At 42.9% G+C, this 22,630-nt stretch overlaps 3 protein-coding genes and 1 long non-coding RNA gene across 8 annotated transcripts in view; 3 read left to right on the top strand and 1 right to left on the bottom strand.

Annotated features, from left to right (window-relative positions):
* Nucleotides 1-15,522, bottom strand: part of LOC147040816 (inactive phospholipase C-like protein 2) — a 23,112-nt gene extending 7,590 nt beyond the window's left edge. For 3 of the 5 annotated variants that reach the window (XR_015062878.1, XM_085900477.1, XM_085900479.1), the window contains exon 1: nucleotides 4,039-4,461. Coding sequence is in view for 3 of the 5 variants with exons in the window: in XM_085900477.1 (XP_085756603.1) it covers nucleotides 4,039-4,359 (321 nt within the window). In the remaining 2 variants the exon portion in view is untranslated. Of the gene's footprint in view, nucleotides 1-4,038; nucleotides 4,462-15,221 lie in introns of those variants that run through there. The other 2 variants (XM_085900478.1, XM_085900480.1) reach the window with 2 other exon arrangements.
* LOC147040818 (uncharacterized) lies at nucleotides 3,652-5,228 on the top strand. Its single transcript, XR_015062879.1, has 3 exons — nucleotides 3,652-3,688; nucleotides 4,004-4,301; nucleotides 4,506-5,228. It is a non-coding gene; the product is annotated as an uncharacterized LOC147040818 (long non-coding RNA).
* dazl (deleted in azoospermia-like) lies at nucleotides 6,010-8,940 on the top strand. The gene is made up of 10 exons (XM_085900496.1): nucleotides 6,010-6,033; nucleotides 6,620-6,742; nucleotides 6,850-6,941; nucleotides 7,103-7,154; nucleotides 7,222-7,288; nucleotides 7,357-7,490; nucleotides 7,570-7,647; nucleotides 7,732-7,782; nucleotides 8,045-8,083; nucleotides 8,160-8,940. The coding sequence occupies exons 3-9, from the start codon at nucleotides 6,865-6,867 to the stop codon at nucleotides 8,054-8,056; spliced, it is 471 nt and encodes a 156-aa protein (XP_085756622.1). The 5' UTR covers nucleotides 6,010-6,033; nucleotides 6,620-6,742; nucleotides 6,850-6,864; the 3' UTR covers nucleotides 8,057-8,083; nucleotides 8,160-8,940.
* rftn1a (raftlin, lipid raft linker 1a) lies at nucleotides 9,312-22,630 on the top strand. The gene is made up of 10 exons (XM_085900490.1): nucleotides 9,312-9,504; nucleotides 13,327-13,478; nucleotides 17,430-17,613; nucleotides 18,486-18,588; nucleotides 19,874-20,426; nucleotides 20,495-20,698; nucleotides 20,769-20,878; nucleotides 20,980-21,083; nucleotides 21,437-21,512; nucleotides 21,748-22,630. Exons 2-10 carry the CDS (start codon nucleotides 13,331-13,333, stop codon nucleotides 22,129-22,131), a joined length of 1,866 nt encoding a protein of 621 aa, XP_085756616.1. The 5' UTR covers nucleotides 9,312-9,504; nucleotides 13,327-13,330; the 3' UTR covers nucleotides 22,132-22,630.

Below are 22,630 nucleotides of genomic sequence, written 5' to 3'. Positions count from 1 at the left end.
TAAGCGTCACAAATCCTCCAGGAATCGCCTCATTAAGGACACAAGAGTGCTCTGAATGCTGATAGCTTTTTTCCCCCCCTCTTATAGCTATTTTGTGATGACACAGGGAGGCGGCCATCTAAAAATACGCGCCATGCCTTTGGGGCTGCGATACTTGCACCGAGAGAGGAAAAAAAAGTTCTCGTTTTATTTGAGGAACATATTAACCCAGCTTAACCAATGGCTTGGCCTTGCTGTTACAAACTTTCACGAGCTATGGCATCAATAAGTGTATTTTTTCGAGTATGCCTGCCATATCGGGGCTGATCCCCAAAAAAAAAAAAACACATAAAAACACTTCTCATTCACTCCCATTGAGACCACAAAAGGTCCGGTGTAGACTTTTTTTTCTTCCCTTTCATCAACACAGATCCAATTATCGGACACGTCTTCCATGACCCACAATTAATTATGCTCCAAAAGTAAATGAACCAACTCGTCGCTACAGACTGAAATGCAAATCCACTCTTTCAACATATAAGAACAAAAGAAAGATTTTTGAATGGATCAGAGGAGCAAGGTACAAGGCTGATCCTCTTTTGATTATGTTCGGCGGCTGATTCATGGGACAAAGGTCTCGGCGGTCCGATTCTCACAAAAGGCCCGTGTTGCAGCTTGTGATGGGCGCATTAATGAGAAGCTGTGAGTGATGTGACCGTACAGAAATAAAAAAAGTCAGATGCACCCTTCTATAAGAATTGTAATATAAAAGTAAATCAATCATGAATACTTCGAGATGGCTACTTTCATTTCCTTGAGATGTACCACAAATTGCTACTAATACCGTCGGCCGATTGTCATTGTAATGAGATTACTTCTCATCCCAGAATGGTTCGGTGTGGACGGAGCGAGCGGCACATTGTTAGTGTGAGGATGGAGTTGAATGACTGAACGGATTACGTCCAGTGATCAGTCATACCAGACAACGGAAGAAAAACACAGTGATTACATGGCGGAGGAAGGAATAGAAAACTATTTTTTTGTGTGTGTGTCGGGGGGGAGACGATAATGTAGACGATGACACTTGTAATTGCTTATTGTCTGTAAGCCCCCGCGTGACCTCGAGTGCTCATTAGTCGGTTGACAGGCATTACTGGATGACACATTGCACATCATTAGTCTGGAGGCTTACACTGACGCAGCATATTAATAATTTCACAAGCAAATATTACTTGGAATTAATCGTCCATCACGACTCCAAACTAAGCTGCAAACTAAAAAAAAAAGACACTTTCTTGAATTAAATGAAGCAATCACGATCATAATAATTTATATTTATATACCATAATTAAACAAAGTAATGTTAGTATTAATGTTTTTGCTTCAATTCAATGGACATTATGCTGCTCCTTCTGTTGTGCCTAGCTTAGCCACCAGAGGGCAGTATAAAACAAACGTAGATAGCACCATCTCAAAATTCAAGCTACCTTCAAGTTAACCTCTCCTTTCTTGCCCTACTCATTTGTCAAACGACATAAAAATACAAATCTCACGTGAACGTTCCGTGTTTGACCCTGAGATTACGTGGGGCTTTACAGCACTCATGAAATTGAACGGTCAATCAGTTGATTGGAAAATAAGCAGTGGTCGAAGCGCTTTCTGGTGAAGTGTCACGACTCGGCAGGGTCTGGTAAGAAAGTACTTGTGGTCATTCTGGGTGTGCGGTTAGCGTTCTCACAGTAACTGAGCAGCGACTGTGGTACCGTTGAGAAACTTTTTCACACACTATGATTGAAGTCTGTTTCGCCAAAAGTCAAAACCACAGAAGCCGAGTAAAGGAGAAATGACATTACTTACAAGAAGCCATCAAGGTGTAAAGTCAAAATAACTTCTTCATGTGAGGAGTATGCACCATTTGAAGTATAAGAGATCAAAAGTTGAGTTAATTGATTTGACTCAGCAAAATTGTCAGAGAAGATGTTTGATTGCATATGCTTTGAGCAAGCCCTGTGCTGTGCAGGCTCATGCTTATGCATGCTAACACGGTTTAAAGCACGCTAAGGATGCTGATCCAAACTGCTCCACATCTCAATGTGCATACTGATGAAGGCCACTCACACAAATGACATATTTGCACACACGCTGAAACGAAGATTGATAACATTTTGAAAAAAATATTCTTTTGTTGCAAAGATAGAAGATCAATAGCGCTCTATAAACATCTGTTGAATATTAATATTTAGCCAGGAGGTGGTGAGATGACTTTTTTTTTTATGGGATCAATCATCCTTTCAACTATGTGCTTATTTATCTTGTGTGGATTTGACTGACTCCCAGTTGCAGATTGTGGATTTGGCACCTGGGCCTTCACTGGGGACTTACCCTACTTAAAAGTGGAAGTCAAATCTTTCCAATATGTTCTAGGCGCCACCACTCATCTAAACCCGCTATTTTGATTCAAAGCAGCAAAATCTGGTTTTATTCAATTCAGGGGGCGGCCATTTTGCTATTTAAAATCACAGTTCCATTTTAGAATCCCCATGGGAGGGGCCCCAGATCCTTTTTTTTTTCTTCAGTGACAGTTAAGTGTCATCACTGAACAGCAACGTTGCATCATGAACTAAGTGAGAAAATTGGCCAACTGTCCAGTTTGCACTCACAAACCAAAAGTGCAGAACTGTATTTGATGAGAAAGTCAAACTACCCCGACATGTTATTACAAATACAGCGACTTGCGGGTAAATTGATTTACATCACAAGCTACAACAATAACATGAGCCACAATAGTTCAACCGACACAATCAGCTGGATTCCGCGGCAGGTTGCCATGGCGATGCTGGCCGCTAAATTACTTCTGGTTGAAATGAGAATTATGTTGTTTGAAATTCGCCAAGCCCCCTCAAGGAACGCAAGTTCAATCACATCCGTTTTATTATGGATGATTTGCAGTTAGAGCCTAATAAACCAAATCGTTTTTTTTTATGTCTGATGCCTAAAAATACAAAAGTAGAATACTTTTTTTTAGTGTTTCAAATCCTAGTACAGTAAAAAACAAAATAATTATTTGGGGAAATTTTCCAAAATATTAAAACATCGACTGAAACAAGCATTTGAAAGATCTCGTTTTTATGACAAGTGGCCTAATGACTCATTTCCTTCCCAATCAAACATGTCACACCGCTGAAAATAAACATAATCGTTGGAGAAGTCAATAGCCATGTCTTAGAAGGCGGTCGCTTCGGAGACCAACAGCGAGTCAAAATCAATACGAAACCAAAAGTAGGTGAGGACAACGTCAGGGGAGAAGCCTTATCGATTAGGTGTGCTATAACCAGCAGCGGAATTAAAATGTTGTTGGCTCCAAACCAAGCACGGCTCCTTAAAGGACATTTGGACATCAACGGTCAGAATGGGAGACAAACAGAACATGGGAGTCGGCGTGACGACTTCACACTGCAGCAGGTGGTTCAGTTCCTTCACCTCCTCTTTAGTCAGTGGAGTGCTGAGTGACGTCGCCTGGTGTTATCTTGTGACCGGAACACAACATGCCATCTCAAAAGGCCAATAGAACACGTTGTGCTACTTAATGCACACCGTGTACACAATATAAATTACGTATGACATCATCGGCAACTTCCTCTGCAGCTGGCGTGGTTAAATACCGTGAGGAGGAGGAAGAAGAAAACAGAAGCTGTTGCTCAACAGTTAGGTACGTGACCTCAAGAGAGTTCTATCGTGACAATCCTTTGCTTTGCCATTGTTACATAAATTGGTTTTGGTTCATGAGCATTAGTAGGCCCAACCTGTAGAACTGTAATTTACTCATATCGCGTTTGTGACCTCATAAGGGTCAAAGGTGAGCATCTTTCACGATTAGGATTTTGGAGCTGCGAGTTCAAATAATAATAAACATAAGCGAACACTCTCAAGTGGCTATTTGCGTGCCATGAGTCTTAATCCAATTTTTAATCCCATATTCATATCTTTTCTTTCCATTTCCAATTTGTTGTACCAACCTCAAAAGCTTCACTTGCATTTGGGAGAAACTGGCCTGCCTACCTTAATGAGACTGCTGCGTCGCGGTATGGAATTGGTGGCCGAGTCCAAGCCCTCCCACGTCGAGGAGTCACAGCTGGACCCCCTGTGGAGCGTCCTCGCCGGGTCTGTGGGGTTGCAACTGCCGTTAGATACCGGCTCTGCTCCTCGGTGCGTCTCAGGGCTCCCTGCGGCTGCAGCATCAGCAGGAACAGCAGCGGCAGAAGCGCAAGCAGCAACCGGTGCACCGACGGGCTTGCTTTGCCCGAATTCAGCCATGGCGACAGGTATGTTGGCTTCACAGGTCCCTCTGCGAGGAGACATGCACACAGGCTGCACATGCATGGGAACGTGTCATAGTGGAAGGAAGGCAGTCGGCTATTGCAAGCGCAGGAAACTTCTCTCTCTCTCTCTCTCTCTCTCTCTCTCTCTCTCTCTCTCTCTCTCTCTCTCTCTCTCTCTCTCTCTCTCTCTCTCTCTCTCCCCCCTAGCTGCCCGTCTTAACGCCTCCCCCCTTCAAGGACGCAGAGTGGGCATGGCACAACCTTAAAAAAAAAAAGGAGATAATTGGATGACAGCAGGAATAGACACACCTCGCAGACATGCAATGCCAATTCTCGTCACAATAAATTTGACCTGCAATTGTCTTCCAAATCAGCTGTCACACGAGGATATAAATATCACGAAGTACATCAAAAGTAATAAATCCATCATTTGGAAATGTCCGCTCCTCTGAAGTTTTAAGTTGCCACTTGTTTATTGAAAAGAAGCTTCAGGCAATTGTTTTCACGCTGTTAAAACAGCACTTGAATATTTAAAAGGCATTTTTGAAATGCATGAGATCAACAAAAAGTCTTCATATCGAGCAAATGCAAAATCTCATTGCGATGTTCTTGGGTTTATCACGGCTGCAGCTTTTACTGGAACATTCTGGGGAAATTATTATGATGCATTGCTTGTGGATGGATGCCAAGGCAGCCCCCTCAAGGGTGAACACCAGACAAAATAAAATGAAAGTTTCCTTTTTTTTTTTACTTCCTGACTGAAACTTTGTACACACCACACGCCTCTACCTTGACAACAAAAACTGCTCATATTTTGATCCTCATTGTCTAACAACAATGTGCTGCATTTCATCATCACTCATCTTGTGTTCACTTCACACAAACGACAGGGCATTTATGAGAACCCCCCAATAAAAGTCATCACCGGCAAAAAATGAATGTTACCATTGTCTTTTGTCTTTGTTTACAATACTTTTATAGTCTATAATGTGAGGAGGAAGCTGATGCAATTGCTTTACTGAGAAGGGAAAACACATGTTTCTGCACCACAAAGGATCACTACTCAATAACAGCGCCATAGGAGCACCACCAACTCCTTAACATGATGTTTCAAACGTCCTTTTCAAGAATTTGCTGAGTCTGTTCTAAAAGCATTAAAAGCACCTATGCAAAAGACGCAGCAACCGCACTGTTAAAGCTTTGTATAGGTTTTCATTATAAACTCGATCTTGCTGCCATCTAGCGTTTAAAATTGCAAAGCAAGAATATTCAATTTTCGAATTATATCCTCAAATAATCAATAACGCACTCTTGAGTTTTAAGTCGTACAAAAAATCAAAACTTTATTTTGAGATAGTGTCGTGGGCATTTGAGAATAAATCTGTTTTCTGATTGGTTGTTAGTTTCGTCACGTGAGGTCAAGAGGGCGTGTCCGTAAGTGAAACTAGTTGGGCTGTAAAAAAAAACGCATTTCTTGCATTTCACGAACAGGCCTTGCGGGTTTTTAATCGTTTTAAATATGGTAAGTTTTTAAGCAATATTTTCTACGCGATTGTACGTATGTAATTAGAACAATGTAAGTGCGAAATCACTTGAACTTGTCCCGGCGAGTGCCTTGCTAATTGGCATCAATTTACATTACTTAAGCGGCCATGCTAACTTGGTAAAAAAAAAAAAAAAGCGTCATTATTAAATTATTTCTCAATGTGCCTGTAACATTTTAGAAATTGTGCAGGTATCAGCACGTGTTTCGATGTTTTTATTCTTTGCACGCGTTTCGACGTTTTCTTCTTTGTATTTTGAAGGTTTTTCGGCGCACTTCTATTTTCCACGTTGCTTCGCCGCCATGTTCCTATTGTTATTTTAGGGGTCAAGTAAAAGTCGTGTCGTAGTTTGCACGGTGCAATCTATTCTTACTTTAAATAGAACCGGAGTACCCCCGTACTTGCTTACGTCTGCGTATGTGACAACTTTGCGAACAATTTCATGGAACCCGTGTATAGATCTTAGCACAAACAAGTCTTTATCATCATATTCATCATGATCAAAAGTCAAAGAGCAAGCATCACTATCAGAGGATATCTATTTCAACAACTAAGGCTTACATTATTCATCCATTTGTTTTGAGCCTAGCAATTTGATTTAACTGTGCTTTATGCCTTTTGTTTAATGGCCACAGAGCCATGTCATGATGTAGAAAGATGCACAACAGTATCGTTTTGAAAAGGAAAACACATCTTTGACTCATGAGCCAGTTGGGCGTAACTTTTTGAACCTATTTTATTCATATCGTTTTATTCTTAACTACGTTTTATTTGTAGGCTACCCAGATTCCAAGAAGCAGCAACTATTCTTCCCTTTTATCCCAGCTGTCCAACGGCTTCCTTCTGCCTGAGGGTCGGGTGACTCCCAACGCCATCTTTGTCGGCGGCATCGATCCGAGGGTTAGGATACGTGAGCTTGACTACAAATAGCATAAGCCATTGAATGCAAATGTTAAGTTGTGGTTAATAAAGATTTTTGCCACTTGGAATTCCCTCCCAATCTTTAGGTCAACATAGATGAAATGAGGGACTTCTTTGCTACTTTTGGTACAGTGAAGGATGTGAAAATCATCACATACCGTGGAGGGATCAGCAAAGGGTACATTCTGTTATATTTAAGTATACACACTCCATGCATGGCACCACACTGCCTTCTAGAGGCCACAGCAGGAACTGATATGATCCCCATTAATAGAACGTTATTATCGTGCTTTAAATATTGTACGTTAGTCTTTAATTTGTTTGCTTTCCTTCTTCCAGCTATGGGTTTGTATACTTTCATGAGGATGTCGACATCAAGGCAATTATCGACGTAAGTACACAAGATGTATTCAAAACAAAGTGTTGTTGCAAACAACGTATTTTGTTTGTTTCTATAGCAACGTATCATTTGGAAGGGGAAGTCACTCAAGCTGGGACCCGCAATCGTCAAGCAGAGGACTTCTCGTACGTATTCTGAGTCTTCACGCACTTATCGACGTCTCCTCCTTACTTTGACCTCCTGTGACTCCCAGAGACAAGACCGGCGTGGATGCGTACTCTGGACCCGTGGGTGGGACCTACCCAATATGTCCACTGCTCTTGTTGCCCACCAAATGGAGTGTGCGTGTCCCACCCTCCACATTTTGATGACGGTCGTTACTATCAGGCAAGTTAAAGCACACAATGTTGTCAAGTATCAGCTGGCGTTAAGAGCTATTTTTGAAGACCCACTCTTATGTTTGCAGACATACACCTACCCCCAATTTGGAAACTATGCCGTCCCACAGTTGCCAATGAATGCTCAGAGTCCGTACATCTACCAGGTACAATTGATTAGTTTGGTCTGCGGGCTGTCTGTTTGGCCTTAACGGTTAGTTTTCTAATTTTTTTTATTTTTTATTACACAGTACATTCCACCTTATTGGACAGCTGACCAGCGAGCACAGCACAGCGATCACGTGAGTCCATGAGAATGATAAATAGGAAGTAGAAATGTAACAATCAATTATCTTGTAAAATCGCTGCCTGCGAGTCTTTTAAGCTCATGATAACTTCCATCAGGGATAAAAGTTAATTGCACAAATATTTTGTTTCTCCCAATAAAATTCAAGCAATATGTTTTTGTGCCACTAGAGGGCAGTCAATTGCTGCTTTTTTGTTGTTGTTAATACCCTCCAGACTTGAATGTGACACCTATTAAATTGTGTTCTGTTCTTTTAGGCTGTGCTGTAGTTCTCACAGCTTCTGACCACACACCAGGTAACACCTCGCTTCAGATTTCCACATGCTAATCGATTGCCTGTGAAGACAATAAGCCACCCAATTCTCTTCAAAGGCTACATGACTTCTGGAAACAAAGAAAATGACACTTGGAAATCACCCGACTGCCACAGCGCCCTTTAGCATTTTCTTTCTGCCGTTTGCTTGGCTGAGGCCAATTTTAATTTATTTTCTAGTCCCATCACAGTCACTTTGACCCACAACTTGTCGAGACCACCAACCTCAAAACGCTTTTAACGTGTAACAATCATTCAGAAAAGGTTCACGAGGAAGAGCGGAGCACTCTCACCGTACCAGTTTGTAAAGTGATTACCCAACCCAAAAAAGACAACACTTTTAAGCTCAAATTTTCTACCTTTTTATATATTTTATGTTGTATTGTTTGTTTTATTTTGTCAATTTTTGTTGGGGTGGTTTTTTTGGCAGTGGCACTCTGTGCAAAAAAAGAAAATGATGTGGTAAGAATAGCTTGATAGCAGACATACCAAAAAAAAGATTCATTTAATTTTCACACCCACATCGACTTCAATTTCATTTAAAAACACAATGTCAACTCGTCCAGATTCTTAAGGAATTCTATCACATGCAAGTCATTTCATTTATTTTTTGTTTTACACTTGGTAAGGTTCAAAACCAGCATCGCCTCATTTGTATTGCACATTAGGTGGATTTTTTTTTTATTATTATTGCATTTGTCTGGATTGTTCTGTCATGGTGCCGGTTGTAAAACTGTTTTTAAGACCATTCAGGTCTTGTGCATTGTCTCAAATGCATTGTTGGTGTTTTTGGTGTTCTATGTATTTGGCTAAATAAAATAAAGAAACATTCACGTTCAATTGGAGTGTCTAAGGAGTTTGTGGCTTGTTTTCCACTTTCCACTCTGGCTTTTCTTCCCTAGCAACAGCTTCCATCATCTTTCTTTTAGTGGGTTGTTGTCGCTGTCTACTGGTGTGACTGGGGCTCCCCTGGGTGCTGCGACCACCCTTTGGCCGCCACCCACCTGCCTCCAGTCAGACACATTTAAATTATGAATAACTCTGGATTGCTGCTTATGAAATATGAATTGATCTTTTTTTTTTAAAAGGTTTTTTTTGGCGGGGGGGGGGGTACCTGGAGCATTGCGGGGTTAATGGCATTAAAACATGGGAATGGTGCAGTATAAATGCTACCTGATGGGGGCGTGGTCGTCTAGAAAACACGGGGAGTTCTCGTTGGAAAAAGTCTTGCAAGTGAGTGAGTGAGCAGGGAGCAGAACGCCCAAGAGCTCCACGCCACACCAAGGAAGCTTTCGAGTGCACCGGATCCACGCGCGCCTGCTTCTTCTCATCTCATCCCCCTTGCAACCGTGCAGATCGAGGCTGCTTCCACATTGTGCTCCCCACTGACGAGCACCAAGCTCGGTGAGTCTTTTTTGCACGATGCCACTTTAAACCAAGCGAGTGATGATTGCGTGACATTTCACGAGAAGTTTCGCATAGCTGTCAGAAAGTGGTTCGGAGTCTATATGAACGTGTCAATGACGTCACGAAGGTGCCAGGTGTGCGACAAAATGGTGTTATCTCATTATTGCCATCATTATTTTGCTGCTTTATATATTGGAAGCCTGCAAACCGAGCTGGAATCTTGTTTCATTTAAAACTTTGGTCCATATTTTTTTTTTTAATCAAACAGAAATCCATTGCGTGGTGTCTTTTCTAGCTCTGGAGAAAATAAGTGACCAATATGAGAGTGAACAAAAAGAAAAGCCAATGCTGCTTGCTGTGACACACATATTTATATTTAAAATGTCTCCAGATGCTGTATGTTGACAGAAATGTAGAAGGTGTGTCAGAAGTGATGTCTCCAAAAACATATTTTAAATCCAAAGCGCAAGCTTCCCCCTTGGAAATAATCCCCCTGGGGTCTCACACACTTTCACAACATTTTCCACCGCACCTTCATTCATCTCGATACGGCCCGATTCTTCAAAACGGGAACCTTTGAAGACACCTTTGAGCTTAGGGAAGAGAAAGAATAAAAGGTTGTTCTTCTCGGCTAGGAACTGTCAGATGCTCAGGGCATTGTGAGCAGGTGTGTTCTTCTTACACACTGAACAAAATGATTCAGAAAGCTCCTAGTTTGGCTTTGGAATGTTTTTGGATATGCCTCATATGTTGCCAGGTCATCGTTATAAACAAAACATCTTGATTCTTAATCTGGTCCAATTAAATGTGAAAAAAAAAAAAAAAAGCCAGAAGCTTTTCTGTCAAGCTTGCAAGCTTTTGCATTTGACAAGACAGACTTTTATGTCTGTCATTTGTTTTTCCAGTCTCATAAAAACACTTAAATATTGCTGGAGGGGCAATTTGGCATGCCGCCTGCCTGTCTTTTTACCTTTTATTCACTATTTCTCCCTCTAATGGATACTGTGAGTCAGCAGGGCCCTCATTTGATGATACTCGCTAAATGATATAAAAAAAAAAAAAAAAAGGAGAGAGCACTAAGTGCAGAAACAGCCACCTAATGTCCACACAGCAAAACCAAAGCAAATTCACATTATGATTCATGCCCCCCCCCCCCCCCATTGATAAAGAGAAAAGGCTAATTTTCAGCTCAAAAGCTGTCCAAGTCTAAGAAAATCTGCAAATAGCCATCCCCTAACTGCAAAATAATGATGTCGCCATAGTTGGCTGCTCGGCAATTGAAAAAAAAGTCCAGGAATGAGCTTTTGAAGGTGAGCGATCAGGTTGACTGGATGACTCGAGCTGTTTACTGTGAATGTTCTTCAAGCTCGGTCAGACTCTCACTCCCTGGTGGACGTCTGTTGCGCCACTCCAAACATGACCCCCCCCCCCCCCCCCCTTCCCTTCCTCGAGTGTTTGTGTGTGTCTTCAAGAGGTATAGCAGAGCAGACGGATTACGCTCTCACGCAAATCCTCTGTCATTTCCAAGACTCTGTTACATGAGATTCTCAAATGAGAAGCCCTTTGCTGTACTCCCGTCTGCCTTCCTCCTATTTTGCCTTCTCCCCTTTCGCTTGGCTTTTTATCTGCTTCCCGTCGCTTTATGTTTAATAACTGTGCTTTTATTTATTTATTTTTTTGCTGTCAAGGCTTTTTTTTGCTGCTTGTGTAAAAGTGGTAAGATTCTGTTTGAAGTCAATGTGGAGAAAGAAAAAGTGTTTGTGGGAGGAAAAGAATTCTTGGTGTTCAGCCTTCTTCGTTCGCCGTTGAGTCCTTCAACCATGAGCTTGACCCCACTCCATGCTCAGGCTTGGAACAAAATATGTTTGGCAACATTCTAAACGAGTCATAACTCAGGCATCACGGCGGCTGGCTGGAAACATTCTTGTAGATCACGCTTCTAAATGGGCTCAGCGGGAGATCACGTCTGCAGCGGGAACTCTTATGAGCCACCGGACAGATGGACTCGGTGGACAGAAGGGTGGATGGATGAGCAAAGTGTTTCGATTCTGTAGAAGGTGATACATTTTTTTTTTGTGGTTCCCAGCAAGCAGCATAACATGCAATGGATTGCAACGGCAACAAATTACCATTCACGCTTATCAGTGTGGACAGTCAATTAAATTTGAAATGTGTGAGGTAGCTGCAGAAAAGCCATACAAGCAGACAAGCAATCAATTATTTTGCTCCACCATCGATTATGTGCATTTGAGCAAATTGCACCGATCAATTATGGCAAAAAAAATTAACAATCCATTAGTTGATTAATTGCTTTTTGTTTCAATTGGATGGAAAAGGCTCTCTATTCAATTTGTGACAATCAATCAATCAAAGACACTAATGTACCAGTAGGGATGAAAAACAAAATTGCTATCCTATGAGGTCAAATTAGAAATGCGTCGCTAATAAAATTTGAGTTTACGACTGATCCCGAAGATTAGATTGACATGGCAACAAGAAAATGCACAGCAAAATAGACACGCGCAGCCAAGAGAAATTCAAACAAAGACTTGTTTGGAACAAATTGGAGCAACACATATTAGCTTGTTTGTTGCAAATGTAGGTCAGTGCTTCTGATAGTCTTTAGGTCACCAAAAAAAAAACTCTTTCTGTCCCTTAGGCCTAAACAGTTGATATTAAAAGTCTACAAGTGCCAAGTTTGTATCAATAATAAAGTTAGATCAATGTAATTATGGAACATTTCCTCTATCAAACCAAATTGAAATGTGGTTCCATCACATTTAAAGTTATGTAAAAAAAACAAATCCAATGAGAAATCTGAAAATAGGGGGACTGTGCCCCCTCAGCCCCCCCCCCCCCGTAGCTCCGCCAGTGTTAAAGTGTAGCAGATGTGTGCTGACTGTAAAGATTATGTTGGTCTCATTTTTAATAGCATAAAAAAAACCTGGCCTTCATAGGGTGTGTAGACTTTTTATATCCATTGAGTATACCTTTTTTTTTTTTTATACGAGCATGCTTTAATGAGTGGAATAATGTCTTGTCCAAATAGCTGCAATGCATTATTATTTTTTTTCACCAAGCTTTATGTCATGGGTTCGGATTGTTACCCAAGTTAACGTTGCCTTTCTCCTTGAGATGCGGGTCGGCCTGTAAAGCGTGGCGGGTGGCATATTAAATTTAATCGGAGCCTGTCACATCTGATCTGCTTGACGATTTTTGTCAGATATATCTATTTGGCCTTCCATCCATCCATCCAATGTTATTTGTCTCTAAAAATCCCTTTTCGATACTATATATTGCTTGTTGTGAAGCGTCAAAAGGGGAAGAGGGAATTTTGGAGCGCTATAAATTGTCATTTTAATTGCCTGTTGGGCCGGCCGGCGCGCTCTTGAGAAAATCTCTTTGTGATGGAATGCTGACCTTGTGGATCAACATATAAATCGAGCGGCGCTACAACCGCGCTCGCCATCTTAGCTCTCCTGGATCCTTCTCTTCTCTGTCTGGTGCCGCCGCGGCGCTTGACAGGGCAGGAAATCACTCTCATTTCTGCTTTAATTCCTTCTGATCAAACATGTCGCTCCCAATCAGCGACGTTTGATTAGGAGACGGCCGTATCGCAGTCTGGCAAGCAGGTAATGGCTGACAGTTTCATATTTCACTATTATTGCATTACACTGTGTAGGAAGGGGGGGAGAAAGAAACACGTTATTTCCCACAGCAGGAGCTTAAAATGTAGACGGAAGTGTGAATGCGTTTTTATATTTAGAAACTCTATCAATACTGTTTTGGGGATGTTCTCATCATGTCTTCTCTCCGCAGAGATATGGGGTGTAGGCTCCCTAAATTGCGTAAAGCCGAAGAGACTCAAAGCCCCGGCAACATCTACTCCACGCTAAGAAGGCCTCAGGTGGAGACCAAAGTGGGCGTGGCCTATACGTACCACTTCCTGGATTTTCTTTTGGGGAAAGAAGGTAAATAAATGCTTGGAGTTCCTCAGTTTAGGATTAGGACATAAAAATGGCTTTGTGACAACATTGATGAAATGTCACAACTGGATGAAGTATTCGTATTTGTCACAGTTCCGCTTCATCTGCGGGGGAAACCTATTCCTTGTAATTGCCATTTGGTCCTCAGCCAAAGCCTTTTTTTTTTTTTTCTTCCCCCAAATACGCCCCCGCCATAAAAGAACTCCAAAGTTAGCTGTTTTTCCGCCATTGTGATTTGGAACAACTTCCAAAGTTGCTTTTCTATCTTTCACCAGAGAAATGAAATGTTTAGGTCAGCAAGTCTGTGGAATGATTGTTTTCATACTGTAAAAGTCCTGAAGGCAAAAAAAAAGTGGATGCAAGAGTGTGTATGTGTGTATGTGTGTGTGAGACGTGGCCTCTTCCTCGCAACAACGATGCCGATCAGTCGACGAATATTAGTCCGCGCGTGTGGGCGTGCGCTCGCAGCATCTTGACAAAACTTTTGACGGCAATCCTCCAGAGGCAGACGCTTTCTAAATATACAAATGATCTCGACTGTTGACGCAAAACAAAACAGCAAGCGTTAAAATCCAGATTGTAGAAAAAAAAAAAACGGCTGCTATGGCCTCACGGCTTCCTACAAGCGAGCGCCATGTACAATATGAAGCGACAAGCCCCAACAGGTGCAAGAAGCTCACGGAAATCCTTTCCGCGCCCGACTCGCCGATGCGACGCTGGAACAGACGTCAGCGGCCAATTTAGCTTTTGCAACAACAAACATCTTTGATACAATCCAACAAGACTTCAAAAATCAATTTGATCTACTAACTTGCCAAAAAAAAAAAGGAAAAAACATACAATGATCATGGAGATGAGTCAAAAGATTCGACCCCCTCGGACAAAAATTCCACGGGTGAAAACATTCTTGTACCGACGCACATGAAACATTTTTTTTTTTAAAGAACAGAGCTACTGTTATCTTCAAGCAGACAGGTAGGTCATTTATATGGTAAACTCAGTGATGCCATCTTAAGATGGCTCTACTCACATAGCTATTGTGAAATGAGCGTCTGCTTCCACTCTCTCTCTCCATTTGCGAGAGCAAGAGGAGTGAAGGATTCCTGCAGGATTATTTGATTGTTTGTGGAGATTGAGAGACCCCATTCCCAGGAAAGGGATTTATTTGTATTTGTGTGTGAGGGGTCGATATAGGCATCCTCATGTCCGTCTATGACATTGTGTGGGGGGAGGGGGGGGGTCCACACTCTAATTCAATTGAGTTGCCATTAATAATAACATTTGCCTGCCAGCGTGACTTAATGACTCCTTGGCAGTAATGAAAAACAAATATCACAGCCGCTTCCCTCCTCGGAGTGTTTATGAAACCAAAGTGGAGAAGTATTTTCCGCTCAGTCTTTGGATCAGAGAGCTGTCTGCTTAAGTTAGAAAGGAAAGGATGCAAAATTGACCAAAATAGGAGGAGAAGTTCAAATATTTCCATATTTTGCTTGAGGCTATTTGGTTCACACATTGATGCTTTTTGGGGAGGCCCCGCCCATCAGAGAGAGCTGGCTGCAGATTTACCAGAAGCCAATTCGAGTTTACTGTCACTCTTAAAATATTGCTAATAAAATCCCAAAAGGTTAAATATAATATGAAGCTAACATTGTAGTCCAGGATTATTTTCTCACTTTGTGACCTTTTAAAAATGAAGAAAACATTTGGTGACCACAGCAGTTTACTTACTTAATGGAATTCTTCTCTTTTCTGTCTTCTTTGAATGACCTGGCACTCCTTATGGAACCCCAAAAAAAAACATTTGAGGTGTTGCACGATGTCACGCCAAACTTGGGTCCATCTTTTGGATTCAGTGAGAAAAAGCACCAAGACATATTTTGTGGCCCCGCCCCTTCCTTGAAAATAGAGGTCACAATCTAATTTGTATACCCTGAGGGCTATCCGAATTTTGTTCACCGTGACTAGGTCACGCTTGACTGAATGTGGTCACTCGCCCGGCCGCCCGGCCGGCATATTTGCCCTCGGATCAGACGTGTTGCCATAAAGCGCAAATCAAATGCCTTATTCCGCTTTTATCATCCAACAGCTGCACCCTATGACATCATCTCGCCTTGAAATGTCATCTTGACTGTATGAAGGTCTCGAGTACAGACAGTGACTGCGTGGTGAAGCAGCGGGCAAGGAACACAATGCAGTCAGGAGAGACCAAGGAGCCCTTTCATGGAGAAGAGACAAAGTGTTAGTTGGTCAAGATGAAAAAAAACAAAATCTATTTAAGAGGTGTTAGAGTGGAGGATGTGCGAGGGACTCGGTATGGTGCCGTGCGGCGGGACTGAAGCTGCTGATGACTTGACGCTGCCCTCTGCTCATTAAAACTACAACGTGGATAATTTGCAGCTAAATCTGTGTGTGTGACGGTTTTAAATATTTGTATTTATATTTTTTTTACTACACATCTATGCGCACTATGATAATGAATTGGAATCTGGAGCAAAACAATACAAATTGATTTAATTACATTTAAAAATGTCTAGTGAGTCGTATTCTTCCAAAAATACTCATGAAAATTCATTAGATGGGGACGGATGAAAGTATGAAGAAAAAAAAACAGGGGAGGATAGTGCCCTCGCATCCCTCCCCCCCCCCCCCCTCTAGCTCCGCCCCTGGTTATATCTCCAAGGTCTCTGCTGCTTACCGGTGATTCAAATGTTCAAATCTCCAGCAAAATCGAGTGAATGCCAATGAAAATTCAAAACCAACACACGCTTGGTCCACGACGGCTTTAAGCTCCAAGCTATTTTTTTTTTTTTTTCCCTCCCCTCCTCCCCTTTACATTCCCTCTTAAGTGGATCCCTCTCCACAGATGCTGACCAACAACCTTTGTAGCCCCTGCGGCTGCATTCCCAGAGCTGTAGGGAGCTCCTGGCTGCAGGAAGTTGATTGTTTTATAGCCACCGTTTTGGCGCAGATCCCCGCCTGAAACCTCTGCAAGTCATTAGAGGGTAATCTGAATAAAAAGTCAACCTCCAGCAAGGAAAGGATAAGCCTTGAGGGCGCCTGTGAGCCCTAATCCTCATTCGTCACCTGGCAGGCTTTAATGCTTCCTCTCTCTGGCTGCTATACGTACTTTATAGTCATGAACAATATTTATTCATATCGGATTTTTAGCGCCGCATGACCCTTCGAATATAGGTCACATCGTATATTGAAAGTGGTCAAAATATTAGGTACACATTCCTGTGCAAACACATTTGTACTCTCTGACATCACATGACCTCAAAATGGTTGTTTTGAAGAGTTCCCTTTTTTTTTTTTCCCCTCAGCGGCAGATGGCGGCATGAATGGCGAGTGTTAATGGCTGCACCCGGATAACTTTGGTGTGCCCCATTGAGAAGTTTCATCCTGAGGGCGGGTGAGCCTTGGTGGAGCTAATGGCGACTAATGACATGGAGCTTTGTTACCACCAGCGCCAACCAACATGCTCTCCAGCTGCTAATATAATCATTACCATGCTGTTCTGGAGACAGCCATTTATGTGTTTGGTGGATGAAAGCCTTTTCCCGCTTCCAAATATTTCTGCCAAGATGGGCTTTTTGTTTTTTTCCCTCTTCCTGTTGGTGGAGCAATTTGTGTGTTCTTGTCTTTTTATGTCGACGTGACGTAACCCTTGACGCCCTACCTTTTTGTTGTGTGTGGCGAGTTCACCAAAAAAAAAACAAATGCAAGGATGTGTGTGTCCGTTCTCATACGCGTGCATGCTTGTGTGCATCTGGCTACGTGTGAGCACACCAGATGATGGAGAACAAATTGAAAATGAGATGGCTCACATTTTTTTTCTCCCCCCCCTTCTGTGCGTGTCTTTTAATTTATTCCGGTTATTTTCTCTTCTCCACACCAATGCAAATGAGACTGAATCCATTTCCGTTTGTCCTCCAGAGGTGCCCGTGTCGTCGGTGCTCTGCCTGTCTTCGGTCCGAGAACTTCCTGTCCAGGTCCGAGAGCTTTACGCGCAAGGTTTTGTCCTGGTTTCCGTCCACCCGTTCGTGCACCCTTGCGGGCCGCATCACGCCCGTATCCAGCGGCAGCTCCACCGGGCCGTGCTGGTGCGAGAAACCCCAAGGTATCACTAAATTGTCCTTCCCTAATAAATTGAACCTTTTTTTTTAAGGCAATTCATTCAAGAGGTGGGCGTTTTTTGTTTTTTAAAAAATGCACATCTAATTCTACAGAAATAGGCAAACAGGTGTCGGGCGTGTGCCGCACCTCCCCCACCGGTGTGGTTAGTGGCCGGCACCCGTCTCTGTGGAGACGGCTGATTGCATCATCAGCCTTCACCAAAGAGCCACTGAAAGCATGAAACCATCTCTTCACTCTTTGATGAACACCCCCTTGCTTTATCTTTTGTCCCCCTTCCATCCATTTCTCCCCCCCTCTACATCACCGCTGGCCCCTTTCATTAAAAAAAAAAAAAAAAGGACTGTGAGTGAGAAAAAAGCGACAGATCAACTGTTTCAAATCTAGCCGGGAGCACATAATATTACGGCGTCCTTCTCTCTGACCTCATTCCAAATATGAAGAGGCATATTTCAATCCTCCTTTTTTATTATGATATTTGACTTCTTCTTTTTTTCGTTTTTTTTATGATCCCATCTTGCAGCGGTGCAATCTTTTTTTCCCCCCCCCTTTCTTTCGTCGAATAAATCTATTGTGAGAGTGATGGGAAGGAAAAAAAAAAAAAAAAAAGAAATCAACCACTTCCTCCCAAAACAGAACATGATGGTTTTTGGCTGTGATCATTCCAGTTGAGTGAGCTCCCACCAACACGAACAAAATGTCTACCACAGCCTCTAAAGCGTTCAAAGTGTAATGGAAGTGGGTAATGACGCCGGCCGGGTGATAATGAAAAGCAAAGCATCCCGAGAGGAGGCCGGTCGGCCGGCTAATGTTAAAACAGCATGACGGCATTTTCTGCTTGAATATCTCAATTTGCAGTTGCCACGAGAAAAGATGGTGGAAGCATCGTCTGGAGACGGACGTGTGCGCGGCCGGTCATCAGGCGGCTGACCCGGAGGTGATCCAGAACTACGTCAAGAGAGTGAGTTCAATATTTTCCCAAGAAATATTTTTCGGGGAGAATAATATTCCTCTTTGTGGGGTTGAATCAAAGACATCAGTGTTGTCCAATCTTTCTACCACGGGCAACTTTGGCTGTCGCATTGGCAGTTTTTATGGAGCAATACATTTTGATTTTGATTATGAGGACATGTGATGGAGGCCACGAAATATTTATTAAATATGGTTGTTGCCATTTTTAGTTGAAAACAAGTCAACATTCTCACTTGTTGCATCTGTGTGTGACATTTAACCTTTTTGGACCATCCTCCCCCTGCTTCTAAATTCAACCTCCTCCCCAAAACCCAACAATGAGAAATGAAAATGTGCTCTTATTGAATAGATTTGCATCTGAACGGCCAAAGAGCGCACACAAAAGGAAACGTGATTGGATGGAAAACGAGTATGACAGAGTCGAATGTGATCGGCTCCAGCGCCGTGATATGAATAGCCAATCGGATGAGAGGAGCCTGATAAGCAATCCACGCTGATTGTGTGCGGCTTGAATTTTGCCATCGTTCCTTTTTCTCTGCCATCGTTCTTCGCCAGCCCTCCCACTCTCAATCTGGTTTGGCTCGGAGTTAGCCACTTTTAAATGTACGTAACACGCGTGTCTCATTATTAGTCGGCTGGGGGTTTGCCGTCTGATTTGGCTCCTGTCAAGCCTGTCAGCCCAAATATCAACTGACATATTCACACGTGGATGAGCGAGCCCAGATGAGGTCCTTTTGTCATTTGAATATTTGATCTTTGCACATGATTAGCATGGTTCTAATTCAGATGAATAGCATCTCTCGCCTTTGTGCGTGTGTAAATGAGGCTCGCCTAAATAGAACGTAGCGGTTGCACGGTGAGCCGAATTATTTCCTATCTTGATGTCTTCTTTATGTTTTGAATAAGGTGATAGAAATGAAATTTTGATTGGAAAATAGATTTGATGGTCCTACTGGAGGTTTTCTTTCTTTTTTTTTTTTTTTTTTAAACACACGTGTCCTATTAACACCTTCACTGCCATTGACGAGAATAGACGTCAAACCTCACTTTGTAACTGAGCTGAGTTGGTATGGTACTTTTAAACGAGAATCTCTAGTGGCCTTCACGTCAAGTATTCTGTGACGGGCAATGACACAGCTCGCCGAAGGGGAAAGATATTGGCTGCTTCTTCCAAGGCGAGACAACCTTGGATTATGAACGCAATGGTTTGATTGACAAGACGCCAATGTGTGTTGGGCGGCTAAATTATTGATGAAATGATATTTATCTTCCAGATCCAGGATGTAGCAGAGCAAGGCGTGATGTTTGTGGGCTTTCTCCAGCAGCCAGGAGGGGCGCCTTGCTTCACCGCAAACTGGGACCCCGATGAGTTATCCTCCTTACACTCCAGTCCGTCCCCCATCCACCGACACCCCCTGAGCTCTAAATCCAGCCCGACAGATCCTTCGGAACCGAGCGGTAATGATTCCGAGCCGGGCGGCGTCCCCTTTGATTGTCCAGAGCTAAATCATGAAAGTGGAGAACACGCTCGACGGGATCACAAGGCTTCACTGAGCTCAGAGGCAGACTTACCCGCTCCACCTTCAGAAGTCGACCCAAAGGGATCCGATGAAGCAATTGAAGCGGCGAACCCATCTTTACATCACAGAGACCAAGTTTGCGAAAGTCAGAACCCAAATGGACAAGAGGAACTCGGACTATCCTCCGAGAGACATTTGAAAGGTCCAAGTCGGCCAGACCAAAAAGAATCAGACCTGACTTGGAATAACAACCACATTTGCGTGAAAAACTCCCAGACCGGGAAGGAGGACCTCTCCGCGCAGGCTCGTGAGTAAATCCCGTGACATCACTTCCTGTTTCATCACATGATAGTTATTTTTTTATTTTGTGTGTAGGACTGCAACTGTTTGCCTTATACAACTCTACTGGAGAACTCAACACATCTTTGAGGTTCTACTCGCTTAGGGTGCCCTTACGTGTTCAAAAAGAGGCGGGGCTCGTCACCGACGTCGACGGTGATTGGCTCGACCACATGACTCAGCACTTTACCAACGGCGCGCAACTCATCGATGGCTTCTTTCACCTCAGAGACGACCACGGTAAATTTCCGTCGGGCTGGTTTTTGAGATCTAGATCCTCCACCCATCTCAATTTGATTCTTCTCTCCAGATAACGAGGTTTCATCTGTAGACAGCGTGTTCATCTTCCATAACTCGACAGAGGAGACCACCAGCGCCTCCTACGACGCCATCGTGGTCGAGCAGTGGACGGTCATCAATGTGAGTTTCCTTCACTGACGCTTGTGTACCTTGAATTGTTTTTTGGAATGTCTTTAGATAAATACGTGGCAGAGTTGTTGTTTTTTTTTTGCTGACTTCAGGGTGTGGTGGTGAAGGCCGACTACGTCCCGCTGTTGCAATCTCTGGCTCCTTATGGATGGAGGCTCATGTGTGTGTTACCCACACCCATCGTCAAGACCAACAGGTACACAAATAAAACACCACACCTGATATATTTTTTCTGACTTTCCTAATGAGGACGACGGATGTTTCATTGTGCCTCCATCTTAAGGATTAAGGCTGACAGAGGTAGCTAACGGGCACAATACGATTGCGGCGAGATCCAACGAATCCAACTGGCGCGCTGAACGTCTTAACATGAAACCACTTTTTCAATCTGTCAGCCAAAAGCGCACCGGCTTGATCTCTTCGCCTTGTTACCTGTCGTGTTTTAAAAGGCACGGAAACAAAAGGAATCATTTTGAATGCATCGTCACATTCCAGCTCCAGGAAATAAAATATATATTTTTTCTCTCTCTCTCTCTCTCTCTCTCTCAGTGATGGGAGTTTGTCGACTAAGCAAATCCTCTTCCTTCAGAGGCCTGTTTTGCAGCGCAAGAGAAAAGACTTTAAGGTTGGTGGCGGGCTCCATCATTAGCACCAATCTAAGCGTGTCACATCTTTATCAAGTCATGTTACTAAATACGGAATATACAATTAAAGGGTGTCTAATAATAGGTGAATTTTTCCACAGCGTGCAGAAAGAATCATCAGCGAGAAGCTTTGTTGCTTTTTGTCAGGTGTCTACAGGGAAAGGCAGAAGAAAAAAAAAAAGATGAAATCTGTCAAACGCCTCCGTTTCATTTCAGATGCTGAACCTCCGAGGTCGCCACAAGACAAAAAAACACTCATGCGGAGAAATGCTGGAGGAGGGCGAGGACAGGTCCCTCGTCTCGGAGACGGAGATGGGCAGGTTAAGACACATCAAGGAGGACCACATCGAGGGGAGGAAGATCTGGGCCGGAGGAAGGACCACGGAAGGATGGCGGGAGGAAGCCGAAGAAGAAAAGGACCTCTCCTTCCTCTCGGGCAGCTTGGCGTCCGTCGAAGAGGAGGAGACGGATATTGACGGCGTTTTGACGTCCAAGCGGGAAAAGTCGGTGAGATGGACAGAGGTGTGCCAGCAAGGAGGCAAACAGGAGGTAAAGCCAGACGAACGCATTAAACATCAACTCTTTTCCGGTGTCTGCTGAAAAAAACGGATTTTAATTGACAAAACCCAAAATAGGTATTGACGAAACGGATTGAATAGGAATTCGTGTTGTGCACTTGGCTGCTTCTTTTTTTTTTGGCTCACTGTCGCTAATTGATGTGCTTTGAAAATAGGAGATAACCGTTTTTGTCTAAGTTTGCTACTATTGAAGAACACGCCACCGCTAGGAATGTCGTATGTAAATTAGTCTACTTTGTATACTAGAACACGTTATGGTCATGTGAGCCAAAGTAAAAAAAAAAAAAAAAAAAAGACTTTATATGACTTGTTTTGACTCAACTGGCATCCATCCTGATGTTTTAAAAAAGTTGGCGAAAGATTTCGGTACCATGTTGTGCAAGTGGAGCTGTGTATTTGGGTAAAGTGAGTCTGTAAAATAGAAATTGTGTATAGTGCTATTTATTTCTTCTTTTGTGCTGTGTGGAAGATGTATTTACATAAAAGGAAATGAAGCATTTCACGCAGCTTCCTTCCCCGTC

Source organism: Syngnathus leptorhynchus, chromosome 20 (assembly GCF_054491065.1).
Source record: "Syngnathus leptorhynchus isolate UIUO chromosome 20, UIUO_Slep, whole genome shotgun sequence".
In the NCBI taxonomy this organism is placed as follows: Eukaryota; Metazoa; Chordata; class Actinopteri; order Syngnathiformes; family Syngnathidae; genus Syngnathus; species Syngnathus leptorhynchus.
Note: the sequence above shows the minus strand (reverse complement) of the source record. Positions and strands in the feature narration are given on the sequence as shown.